At 36.9% G+C, this 13,263-nt stretch overlaps 2 protein-coding genes across 3 annotated transcripts in view; one reads left to right on the top strand and one right to left on the bottom strand.

The window, feature by feature from the left end:
* LOC111342864 (FYVE, RhoGEF and PH domain-containing protein 4) overlaps nucleotides 1-11,694 on the bottom strand; it is a 22,282-nt gene extending 10,588 nt beyond the window's left edge. For both annotated transcript variants that reach the window (XM_088762004.1, XM_088762005.1), the window contains exons 1-5: nucleotides 10,708-11,694; nucleotides 8,220-8,287; nucleotides 7,005-7,035; nucleotides 5,133-5,281; nucleotides 536-590 (exon numbers count right to left, since the gene is read on the bottom strand). In XM_088762004.1, coding sequence (XP_088618130.1) covers nucleotides 536-590; nucleotides 5,133-5,281; nucleotides 7,005-7,035; nucleotides 8,220-8,287; nucleotides 10,708-11,694 — 1,290 coding nt within the window. The remainder of the gene's footprint in view (nucleotides 1-535; nucleotides 591-5,132; nucleotides 5,282-7,004; nucleotides 7,036-8,219; nucleotides 8,288-10,707) is intronic.
* A 28-nt stretch (nucleotides 11,695-11,722) lies between these two features.
* LOC111342862 (protein artemis) overlaps nucleotides 11,723-13,263 on the top strand; it is a 29,065-nt gene continuing 27,524 nt past the window's right edge. Inside the window, exon 1 of the mRNA XM_022949989.2 lies at nucleotides 11,723-11,916. The gene's annotated coding sequence lies outside the window, so the exon portion shown is untranslated. The remainder of the gene's footprint in view (nucleotides 11,917-13,263) is intronic.

The following is a 13,263-nucleotide window of genomic DNA, read 5'->3' as shown; positions in this document are numbered from 1 at the left end:
AGCACAAAATGACGAAAACACCATTATTGGAATTAATAAGGCTTGGAAAACACGAATCAAATGATAGTTTTAAATGATGGTTATAAGAAACAAAATGATCTTTAGGAATTGAAATTATCAATTTTTTGTAACCTGTACAAGATATTCACTATAATTCAAGGCAACAACAGGACCCAAAGCTATGATCTAAACCCTAACATCAGTATGCATATTCTCCATACTGTTCTCTATACATTTCCTAAGATGCTGACAAGGAGAATTTGTCAAACAGTCAAGAGCCTCTTTAGTTGATGATCATCTCCATTATTCTTGTAACCTTAATGTGTGATTGGGGGACAATATTTTAAGGAGAATTTAGATGCTGGCCATTCTTAGGTTTCAAAAGGCTAATCTGAGCTGTGAACATGTAGAATGATAGGGGGTAACGTTCACTTGTGGATTCTGAACCCCTCTGAGAAATAATGTGACATAAGAATGTGTCTAGAGGAAATCAACAATGCTTATTCATATGTGGAATAATTTGAAGAACACTTGCCTTTAGAAATGGAGCCAGCCCTTTTAGAATATCCCCAATCTGGTTGTTGGTGCCCCTGATAAAAATAAATAAATAATAATAAAACTAGGTCAATAAATGAATGAAAACTTATAAGACAGAGGATCATGCAAATTCATTAAATACATGTTGAGAATTGATTGATTGCCTGACTGATTGATTGTAAATAATTAATTAACTGACTGACAGATTGAATGACTGACTGAGTGACTGACTGAGTGACTGACTGACTGACTGACTGAATGACTGACTGACTAACTGACTGACTGAGTGACTGACTGAATGACTGACTGATTAACTGACTGACTAACTGACTGACTGACTGACTGAATGACTAACTGACTGACTAACTGACTGACTGACTGACTGAATGACTGACTGACTGAATGACTGACTGACTGACTGACTAACTGACTGACTGACTGACTGACTGACTAACTGACTGACTGACTGAATGACTGACTGAGTGACTGACTGACTGACTGACTGACTAACTGACTGACTGACTAACTGACTGACTGACTGACTGAGTGACTGACTGACTAAATAACTGACTGACTGACTGACTGAGTGACTGACTGAGTGACTGACTGAGTGACTGACTGAGTGACTGACTGACTGACTGAGTGACTGACTGAGTGACTGACTGACTGACTGAGTGACTGAGTGAGTGACTGACTGAGTGACTGACTGACTGACTGAGTGACTGACTGAGTGACTGACTGAGTGACTGACTGACTGACTGAGTGACTGACTGAGTGACTGACTGAGTGACCAACTGACTGACTAACTGACTAAATAATTTGGATATATCAACAAAGTTGAAATGGTAAATTGGCCATTGTGTTGATTACAAAAGCTGACATTTGGAGTGTTAGCCCTTCGTCATTCGCTCCGACAAAGGGCTAACGCTCGAAACGTCAGCTTTTGTAATTATTACAGTGCCCAATTTACCGTTTCAACTTTGTTGATTTATCCAAATTAATTCGTTGCTCCCACCGACGCAGCCCCAAACAGTTTCTTTCGAAACTATCAGCCTTTATTCATGACTGACTGACTGACTGACTGACTGAGTGACTGACTGACTAACTGACTGACTGAGTGACTGACTGAGTGACTGACTGACTAACTGACTGACTGAGTGACTGACTGAGTGACTGACTGAGTGACTGACTGACTAACTGACTGACTGAGTGACTGACTGAGTGACTGACTGAGTAACTGACTGACTAACTGACTGACTGAGTGACTGACTGACTGACTGACTGAGTGACTGACTGACTGACTGACTGACTAACTGACTGACTGAGTGACTGACTGAGTGACTGACTGACCAACTGACTAAGTCAGTGACTGACTAAATAATTAATGATTGATGGATTAATTGACTTACTGACTGTCTAAATGACTGATTGAATGTCTGGCTGAATGATGAACTGACTGATGAATAAATGGGTAATTAAGGTTCTAGCTTAAGAGAAACTGGAGGCACAGTGGCCTCATGGTTAGTGTGCTTGACTCCAGATTGAGTGGTCTGGGTTTGAGCCCTAGTGGGGAACTTTGTGTTGTGTTCTTAGAGAATAAATGGCAACCAGAGAATTTAACACTGGGGGTAACCCTGCAATGGACTAGCATCCCATCCAGGGGGGAGTAGAAAGACTCCTAGTCACTTCATGCTACAGAAACTGGATTTAAATGCTGGCCGGATGGGCCATTTTGCTCGCAAACAGGCTTTACCTTTTACCTTTCTAGAGAAACTGTGGTGTTGGGTGAGGGTCCATGGGGAGGTCAGGGTTTTCCTTTTCGGCCGGCGACCGGCGATTTTCGCCGCCTGCGAACGGCTCCGTCGCTGGCGACTAAAAGAGTCCTTGCTGTTATATAATTTAAAATATTTGAGATAAATAATAAACACTTTGTATGTTGTCTGACAATGACGTATAAGAAACGGAAATCGATAAAAAGTACATATTTCAGCAAAAAACGAAGTAGAATTTTTGCGCGTGTACTGGTACGTGACATTCAGTACAAGTTTGCGCGGTCAAGTCATGTATCACTGGCATCCCTTCAAGCTTAAAGATACGTAAATTATTCAATTTTTGCATTTAAATAAATTACTATTTGAAAGGTCGATTATCTTCTTGATTTATCCGCTTTTAACTGTTTTAGTTAAAAAATATATACTTTAACTGGGAACTACTTATTCTCACTAAGCCAAAGCATCACAAATATTACCTTGGGCCAAGTCCGAAGTAAAGTAAGTCTCAGGCGATCGTGTGGGATGCAATTAATTGCGAAATATTTTCTGTGATGTTCGTATTTTTGTTTACCTTTGATTTCTGTGTCAATATATCTTTATGTGAAATTCTTCCAGATCGATTCGAGTGTTGTTTTACATTAATATTTATAAGCAATGTGCCCGGTATTGCCAATCAACGTGCTAGAAAAGGTCTGCATTTTATCAAATACATTGTCATTTCTTGTGTTGTTAAGCCTGTTCATTTCCTTAATTTAAGCACCCAAAATGCACCAGATTGCATCTCAGAGCGCTCAAATGTTTAAAATTTCCCGGGGGGGGGGGGGCATGCCCCCGGACCCCCCTAGCTGTTCGCGCCTTCGCCACTCAGGCTGGGCGCTACTCGCCCAAATTGTCTCCGCCTGCTTCCCTTTCATCCGACTTCAACTTTCTTTGAAAAGGAAAACCCTGGGAGGTATAACAAGACAATTTGTTTTAATCAGCTGAGTTGATAATGTAGATTGGCCACCATGAAGAGATTCTAAAGGTGACATTTTGAGCATCAGCTTGTCCAAAGGAAGAGCTGAACAGACACTTGAAATATTCTTCTCAGAGCCCTTCTCTATGACCAAGGGCTAATGCTCAAAATGTTAGAAACTCTTTACTGTGGTCAATCTACCAAGGCTGACCAACTCATTACAGCTTTGAAGTTGGGAGCACTCTTTTTATTAGGGACTTTAAGCAGTCAGAACGGCAACGCCACGGAAGGCGTCGATTAAAAAATGAGTTTCTTTTTTTAGTTAGAATTTCAAAAATGGCTGGATGTGTTTACCGTCTCATAGGGCGCCAGACCTCAAACTCAACATAACGCATAAAAGTAGCGTTGAGTTCCAAATGTAAATTAAAATAACTTACCACCGCGGTTTAGCTTCACAGACTACGCAAATTTTGGTGATTTCACGTTGTTGTTTTGCAAAGGACGGCTAAGAAATGTACAAAGTTTGTTTACCGTCTCATAGGGCGCCAGACCTCAAACTCAACATAACGCATAAAAGTAGCGTTGAGTTCCAAATGTAAATTAAAATAACTTACCACCGCGGTTTAGCTTCACAGACTACGCAAATTTCGGTGATTTCACGTTGTTGTTTTGCAAAGGACAGCTAAGAAAATTAATGTACAAAGTTTGAAAACGCACGTGCTGGGCTATTGTTCTGCCAATTAGATCTATTGTTTTTCCACGTTCTCGTTGCCGTAGCCGTCGTGGTTTGCTTAAAGTCCCTATTGATGGGAAAGAAGCACTACATTTCAATTCCAAAAATGAAACTGGATGCAGGGTTTTCCTTTTCAAAGAAAGTTGAAGTCGGATGAAAGGGAAGCAGGCGGAGACAATTTGGGCGAGTAGCGCCCAGCCTGAGTGGCGAAGGCGCGAACAGCTAGGGGGGTCCGGGGGCATGCCCCCCCCCCCCGGGAAATTTTAAACATTTGAGCGCTCTGAGATGCAATCTGGTGCATTTTGGGTGCTTAAATTAAGGAAATGAACAGGCTTAACAACACAAGAAATAACAATGTATTTGATAAAATGCAGACCTTTTCTAGCACGTTGATTGGCAATACCGGGCACATTGCTTATAAATATTAATGTAAAACAACACTCGAATCGATCTGGAAGAATTTCACATAAAGATATATTGACACAGAAATCAAAGGTAAACAAAAATACGAACATCACAGAAAATATTTCGCAATTAATTGCATCCCACACGATCGCCTGAGACTTACTTTACTTCGGACTTGGCCCAAGGTAATATTTGTGATGCTTTGGCTTAGTGAGAATAAGTAGTTCCCAGTTAAAGTATATCTGTTTTAACTAAAACAGTTAAAAGCGGATAAATCAAGAAGATAATCGACCTTTCAAATAGTAATTTATTTAAATGCAAAAATTGAATAATTTACGTATCTTTAAGCTTGAAGGGATGCCAGTGATACATGACTTGACCGCGCAAACTTGTACTGAATGTCACGTACCAGTACACGCGCAAAAATTCTACTTCGTTTTTTGCTGAAATATGTACTTTTTATCGATTTCCGTTTCTTATACGTCATTGTCAGACAACATACAAAGTGTTTATTATTTATCTCAAATATTTTAAATTATATAACAGCAAGGACTCTTTTAGTCGCCGGCGACGGAGCCGTTCGCAGGCGGCGAAAATCGCCGGTCGCCGGCCGAAAAGGAAAACCCTGGGATGGAGGCTTACTGTCTTTGGCTTCATTAAATATTTATTAGGTATGTAACTCCTTAACTTTAATTGAAAATATCTAGTAACCAAAAAGTAAACATAATACCATTCTTTCATCCTCGCCTCCAACTTAGGTAATAAGAAATCTCTGTGCAGTTGGTGAATAGCTTGAATGTTGGAGAAAATATCATTAAGAACTTCCTGAGGTAAAAGCCCTTTTGCACAGCACTGGTTATTAATTTGCAGGTAAAAGACCTATACATGACATGAAAGACATAAATAAATAAATATCAAATAATTATACAGAGCCCTTTTTAAATAACCAAAACACGTGTGAGCACCAGGGGTTAGGAATATGTTTTTAGTATTTATAGCATTCAATCATCAAAATAATTGTACACAAAAAGAATCGTACTTAGTTTTCTTTCAAAGCAATCAAATTTGAAATCTGATTTCACACTAACCCTGCCCTGGGATTTTAAAGAAAGCCACTAAGATCAAAGTTTTCTCCACAGCCATTGTTTGATATTTTCACACAAAACTTTTTCTCCCTCTCTGTAGGAAAGGAGTTCATTGCCTGACAAATTTACAATTGCTCCAATCAAAGTTATGTACATTGAAAATTGTCTCCAATAAACAAAACAAAACAAAAAAAATCAAATGAACATTTCAATTGTACCCTGTTAACGGTAATAGATAAAATACTGGTAATGACTGACTAATATTTATGGATTATTAAAATGTTAAAAAAGTAATGATTAAAGCCAGATCCACAATTGCTGAATAAATTTTCATCAAAAAGTGTTCCATACATAAGCACCAAAATGACTGCTCACAATATTTGCTCCGACGAAAGGCTAATGCTCGAAATGTCAGCTTTTGTAATTGTTACGGTGGCCAATTTACCATTTCAACTTTGTTGATATATCCAAATTATTTCGTTGCCCCCACCGACACAGCCCCAAACAGTTTCTTTAGAAACTATCAGACTTTCTTCACCTGTACACAATATTGACTGATTATTATATTTAAAAGATGTAACGAATCTATTAGATAAGATTTTAGTGAAAAATCTTGTATCTGATCAGCCCCCTTATACATACAGACATACATACATACATACATACATACATACATACATACATACATAAATACATACATACATACATACACACACACACACACACACACACACACACACATACATACATGCATACATACATACATACATACATACATCCTTTATTTGGTAAAGCAGGTGGAGGAAACGGCAGCTAATGCTGATGTGAACCTGCTATCTACTAATAAACAGCTAAAAATATATACGTCTCCTGGTATGAATAATCATACGTATCAATAATACATTATATATACGGGTAGGATAAGTACGTAAATATATATATATATATTAGTATCAGTCAAATTAACTCAAACAATGCATTTAAAGGAAAATAAATACAAAGACAAGATTTAAATTAAAAAATTTTAAATAAATAAGAATTGTAATAATAATAATAAGATAACAAGATGGCAAACTAGATATCAGTAGTACTTAAATTCGTCACTGATATTGTTGGTAGCAGTGGAGTTTGAGCCGAAATTAAATTGGTCAATGCATTTATAGAATTTCTTAATACTAGCCTTAAAAGAAGAGTAACTAGGCTTAGACTTTAACTGACTAGGTAGGCAATTCCAAACAAAACTAGTGCGATGAGTGAAAGAATTGTGCAGGGCTTTGGATTTGGGACATTTAAGAGCAGATCTTAAGTTATCTCTTAAATTGTATGAAGTCTGGTGCTTTGTAAATAAACTGTTTATAAAATTTATAAAATAAATTTATAAAATTTATAAAATTGTCTTACTAAGTTTGATTACAATAAATGCAATAAGAGTGTCTCTCTTCGCCCTTTTTTTTTTCTGTTTGGGAAATTGTGTAGTCCCTATCTACTAAGTATTGACTTCACTTTTTGGGCCTTACCTGATCAAGAAGGTGCAGTCTTCTGACATAACTGTAAATAAAATAAATCAATTAAAAATGATCAGTTATCAAAAAAAAAAAAATAATAATAATCATAATCATAACCATTTCAGTAAAAATTTCTTAAGATCTGACAAGTTTATTTGTACTGCTGATGATGATGATGACGATGCTGGTAGGACTCTGAGCTCAACTTATTTCTGTTGCCAATTGGTGACCCAAATCATTAAGTGGTCACTGAAAAGTCACTTGAAAGAGACTCTTAAATTCCATATTAAACCAAAGGAAACTGGCAATCATTTTTGGAGGTTCATGCAATTTCTTGAGGCCTGGTTCAAAGGACAAGTAGATTTTTCCAGTTGAAAAAAGAAAAATTACCAGTATTAAAAACATTTTCTAACTGATATCAATAGTTGTTTTCTTAGTTCGAACCCAGCATAGTCTTTGTTAACTTTAGAATTTCAATCAAGTCACTAAGTGATAGCAAGTGGTTCAAATCATATTATTAATTCAAGGACCAAACCAACAAAAAAAGACAAAATAAAACATAATTATTATGACTAGAAGCAAAAACTAGTTGCTCACCTTTCTTAAAGTTTGAAAAAAGGAAAATGAAAGTGAATAATCTAAATGCATCTACATCTACTAAGCCACAATATACTTTATCCAACACCAAACAAAGTTCAAACCTCAAAGGAAACTGACTTCTTTAAAGACTTAGCTATAGTATCGATGCTCTTTTTTTTCTTGTTCCTGGTGCTTCCATGTCACAGAAGAAATTAACCTCTTTACTGCCAACCCCACTGAGAGGTCGAATGCCAATGCAAATTGCCTTATTTGTTTTCAGAATTTTAACTAGCCTTGACTTTGACAGTTGCCATGTCATTTTACTTTTCCAGTGTGAGGGACTTGACTGTTACTCTCTAACTACTCAGTACGTCATAAAGGCACAAATTGTAAATCGCGTGACTTACTCGGTCCATCATATGAGTAGTGAATGAGTTACAACCAAACAAATCACAATTTCTTTTTATGCCAAATAATTGAGACAGTCAGAGACTGGGAACCACTGATTGTACATGTAAATTTGTTGATGTTAGATCTTAAGTTAAACATAAAAAGACTTGATAATTATTAAGTTAGAAACAAAATTATAATTCTGATAAGTTTCTAACAAAATGAAATAATCATGCAAAAAAAAAAAACTTTCCTTACGCTCTTTCAGTGGTAAGAATTTCCATGGCAATATTGTACAGCTTCTTGCTTATTGCATCAGGAAATTCCTGTAAGAGAAAAATTTAAAATCATTATGATATAATTTGTTTCTCATAACATCTCTGTGGGGGATTGAAATACATATATCTTATTAACCAAGCGTGAGGGTCGTACTGGAATATCGGCCTGAGGTCTTGACAGTATGGACCGAGCACAGTGAGGCCTGTACAAAAGAGACAGAGGGCCGATATTCTTCCAGTACAATCCCGAGCAAGCTTGGTTAATAATAGATTTATTATACGACTGAAGTTCAAAGGGACACAAGTGCGGTACCATTCGGGACCATTTGGGACAGTGCCCGGTCCAATACTTAGAGAATATTGGACCGGCAATAGAGCATTTTGATTGGTTGATTTTAGTTATTGGCTCTCTGACTGCTCGAATCATGTAATAAAGGAAGCTTATTATGCTTTTACTTTCTACTCTTTTCCATGTATATTAAGTAAAATATCACAATACAACTGTCACATACCATTTATTGACTGTTTCAGTTTTGGGATTTGTACCTGGGAAACTGGTTAAGTCCTTAACTTTTTCACTTCTCATGAGATTGGAATGAAAACGGCATAGATTTCTTTGTTGGCTGGTCTTGAAAAGAAACTTTCACATCTAAATATACTCCATTCATGAAAATTTTCTTTTCCAAATTTCATTTGATGATTAATTAATGTTAGCAATTTATATATTAACAGTTTGTTAAAATTGTCAGGATGCCTTATAAGATAACTTTCATTGCTATCCAGGTGTACATGGGTTGGTTGTTTGCATACTAAGACATAATGAAACAAAAACTTTCAGAAGCTCAATTTTGCAAGCGTGGGAGGCCTGTGTTCATATTATAATAACCAAATGTCAATATTGTCCTAGGGGTTCAATAACTCTTTCCATAAATGGCTGTCAATGGTGAAATTAAGGCTGCTATGCCCAGAAAAGGGCCAGAAAGTAAAACCCAAACACAAGAGCCTCATGCTCACAGACTAAATAGATTGTGGCCAGAGGTCTTACAGACAGGCAAAAATAGATGTCTGTTCACTGTTTTCTTTTTTTTCTTTTTTTTTTTTTTTTGAAATCCTGATCAGATATTCCCTTTGGTATGATAATATACAACTAATAATTCATGTAAATAGAATGTTTGCAGCATTTTAAGATGCAATTTATCACCGTGAGGCACAATAAACTTTTCTCTCTTATTTAAAGGTGACTAAAATTTCTACAAAACCAAGTCTAGTCATAGTGTTTCAGAAATAATTACATTAAACATAGCTGAATTCAATGTTGAGATAATAAAATATTGACCAAAATATTACAACAATGGTAAGAATATTAGTCACTCACGAACTCAGATAGCATTAATATTAACAATAACAGTGCTTTCAATAAGATTTGAAATAGGTGGCTACCTCGGTACAACATCCGCCGGAGAGCGACTTGATTGCGACTTAGCGTGGCGACTGTGACTTGAGCGTGGTGAAATATACCCAGCGACTCGCAACAGAATAGCCGCCGGAGCTCCAGCGGGTGCCAGGTCTTATTGAAAGCACTGACAATAACTGTGTGTAACAAAGTTTTCGCACAGTTCTTAGGAATCAAACAAGTTAAACAGAGGTCAATTCAACATTAAGATAACAAAATATTGAGCAACACATTTCAATAATGGTACAAACACTTATCACCCACAAACTCAGTTAGCATCTAAAAATTATCAATACTATTAATTTAAAACTATTATTTGATCAGGAACAACATATTCCAAAAGATGTATGATACAGTGCGGACACCACAAGTTGTAAAATTCCATTTCTGTTTAAATCATGATGACATTCATGATCAATTCTGCGAAATAATATCAGAAACCTAGCTGTCCCGCCAATCATGTATAATTTTTCTACCAAGTATGGTAATGTTCCAGCTTGTAAAATCATTCACCTTTAATGAAATGTTATTCATCAACTGTACGTACAAAATTCAAATTGAATCATGCAACATTTTTTTGATACTATAGACCCCTTCACTTTCTAGCATCCAACCTCAAACAAAATTCTGTAAAAGGAAGGGAGCCTGAAATGTGCTCATGCAATCATAATTATCATTTCTTTTGATTACCTAGAAGTGATTACAAAGTAACTTCTCCCAACAATATCCATGCATTACCAAGCAAACAGGTAATGAGAATACTCAAACTATTAAGTTTGCCAATTCAAGGTGGTTGTTCTTTTGATCTGACACCAAATTTGCGCCACAAATAAGGAAATGTGTGGCAACTGAATGAGAACATTAACAATCAGGTCTTGGGAGCAGAAAGGTTTGTATAAAAAAATTAATCTGAAATGTGTAACATTCATGATTTTTTGGGTTGAAAATGAAAGAGTGTGAAGCTACTACATAAATTATATGCCTAAACAATTCAATCAAATGGAAAGAAACTTACCAGAGGCTCTGTATCACATGAACTGTCATGGCTCGATCGCGAGTCACGTTTCAATTCCTCATCATTGTCATCAAAATCCTCATCATCAAAATCACTGTCCCACTCATCATCGTCTGATGCATTGTCATCGTAATCTTCTCCTTCCTTGTTATAATCAATAGCATTTTCAAGTTTTTCAGTTTCTGACCTGGGTGAATTGTCCTCCTGTTTTGATTCTATCACAGGATGCAAGCTATCCTGCTGGAGAGCAAGAACTCTCGACATTTGGTTTACATCCAAAGGCATAGGGTCTGATTCACCTCGAGAACGGATTTTAAGATCATGGAGGGGGGCTCTTGGAGGAGGTCGCATTGGCATTTCAACCCTGTCTTCCAATCCTTTTGAAGAAATCTCAGCCATTGAATTACTTTCCTTCACATTTAATGCTCCATGCAGTACTGGTTCACTGAAAGTTATTATATCTTCCAGTTTAGTATTTGCATCTCTCTGTTTCTCTCTGTTGTTTTCACACATCAAGTCTTGATTGACCTTGTGTAGTGGATTCAAAAAATTACTGGCAGCTCCAATTCCTTTTTCTCCCATAATATCGCTTTCTACGACTTCAAACCGCTTCCTTAGCTCATGGACTTTTGACTTCTTATTGCTGAGTGAAGGGTCAAAGAACTGTGGTCTATTCTCACTTCTGTCCATAATGTTTACAGATGTTATGAAACTGTCAGATTCTGGTCTCTGATCTCTTTCGTTTCCGATCTTTCCTTTGAACAAACCTTTGGCATTTAATATCACAAGTGTCCCAGGTATTTCTGGGTCAGACATAACTCTTGAATTTCGCATAATATTGGTTTTTTCTTTCATTTTCGTGTATGTCACAGGTTTACCATCTTGGCTTCGTGCCCGTGAGAAGTTCGACTCTTGTTTCATTGCCTTGACTTGGGCGGCCCTTCGTTGTGCAATGAGACGATATCTGTTTTCCGGAGACTGATCCATAAAGTCTGTGAAATCTCAAAGACAACTGAATATCTATAAGAAAAAAAAAATTAATCAGAAAGGGTCAAAACTATAGATTACATAAATGGAGCATTACGCAATGCATCAATTTGAACCTGATAACTCTTTATTGTTACTTCAGCAATATAGGAAGACATTATTTTGGAGATACGATTGGAAAAATATTGGGGTCAACAAAAGACAGGAAGTCAATCGCCTTGGGTAAGTACACAGTACTTAGGTAGAGAAATCGAGAGTTACAGAATCTTATTCATTGTAAATTCCAACAGAGTTTCCGCACAACAACATCAAAATAATGTACGCACCAATAAAATTTCAGAAACCAGCGGAATTAGCTTCAGGTTTTTTATGATCAAAACACTTGTAGACACATTAGCTGTCTAACGTAGACAATACCAAGATTAAGACGACAATTTATTCGACGGTCTTGGAAATTTACAAACACGGATGCGATGAGGACAAGTTGTGGCTTTCCCAGAGATAACCTTCCTGAGAAATATCCTCTTAACATTGGCGAGTCAGAGGAGAGACCTAAGAAGTCGAAATTCGTTAACAAAGAAAACTATTTTTTATTCCCAAAAGTCAGTAAAAATTAAATTTCGCAGGCATGTGGATTGAAGCAGCGATTTTGTGCAAACACGTCGATAACAAAGGAAAGAAATTCACAAATACCTATTTTTTAAAACGGTCTTAATGCGTTTATAGCATATATCAAATTGCCATTCGGTTTATTGTCAACAGAGAGGTCTTGCGCGGTTCGAAACACACGAAACTTCTTAGCATGTGTTCGTATGAAGTCGCGCATGAAATCTAACCGTTTCGAAAGTTGCGATGATAACAATTCAGTGTTGGTTCCCTTTCGAAAGTACCTTCGTTTTGTGGCTTCGATCTTAAAATAACCTCCTCCTATTGACGCGCTCTTTTGTTTTGCCAATCGAAGATATCGCTCGTTCCCGGCTGTTCGAGGAGGGCGCCAAAATCGAAAAGTGAAATCATTTGTTTGATTTTAAAATATGCATTATTAAAAATTTGATGATTTGAATTGTAAAATGTGTTAAATTATTTAAAATCTTCAGGATGCAAATGAATCACATTCGTGCGAAATAAAAACATGCTGAAACAGATCGTAAACATCAATGTGCCTTTCTTACTAAACCTTGTCAGCATGGTTCAGCATCGCCGCTAAAAAAATCACGTCTAATTTTCTGTTTATACAGCGAATAATTCAGATCATAAGCAAGTTTGGGCAAAGAAATAATACAGGAGAAACCCACCTTTTCCTGCTATGGCTAGATCGCGACTCTATGGAAGAATAATATTCGTAAATAGGTCACCAACTTGTTAAATAACACTTTGTCATCTTGTTCCATTTTGAAAGCTATTTACCCATGTTGCATTTCGCCAATTGAAAGGCTACCCGGAAGTCACCTTTGTCTCTAGGGTCGTCACGGTGTCCGAAGGTGTTCCGGTTCCACCGTGGTATTACCTAAAATTACAGGAAGAATGGAAATGAACCGCAGAGGTAGAGAAGGTGCTGGAACAGGCGAA

The sequence above is a fragment of the Stylophora pistillata genome, chromosome 5, assembly GCF_964205215.1.
Source record: "Stylophora pistillata chromosome 5, jaStyPist1.2, whole genome shotgun sequence".
Lineage (NCBI taxonomy): Eukaryota > Metazoa > Cnidaria > Anthozoa > Scleractinia > Pocilloporidae > Stylophora > Stylophora pistillata.
This window is presented reverse-complemented; position numbering and strand designations above follow the sequence as displayed.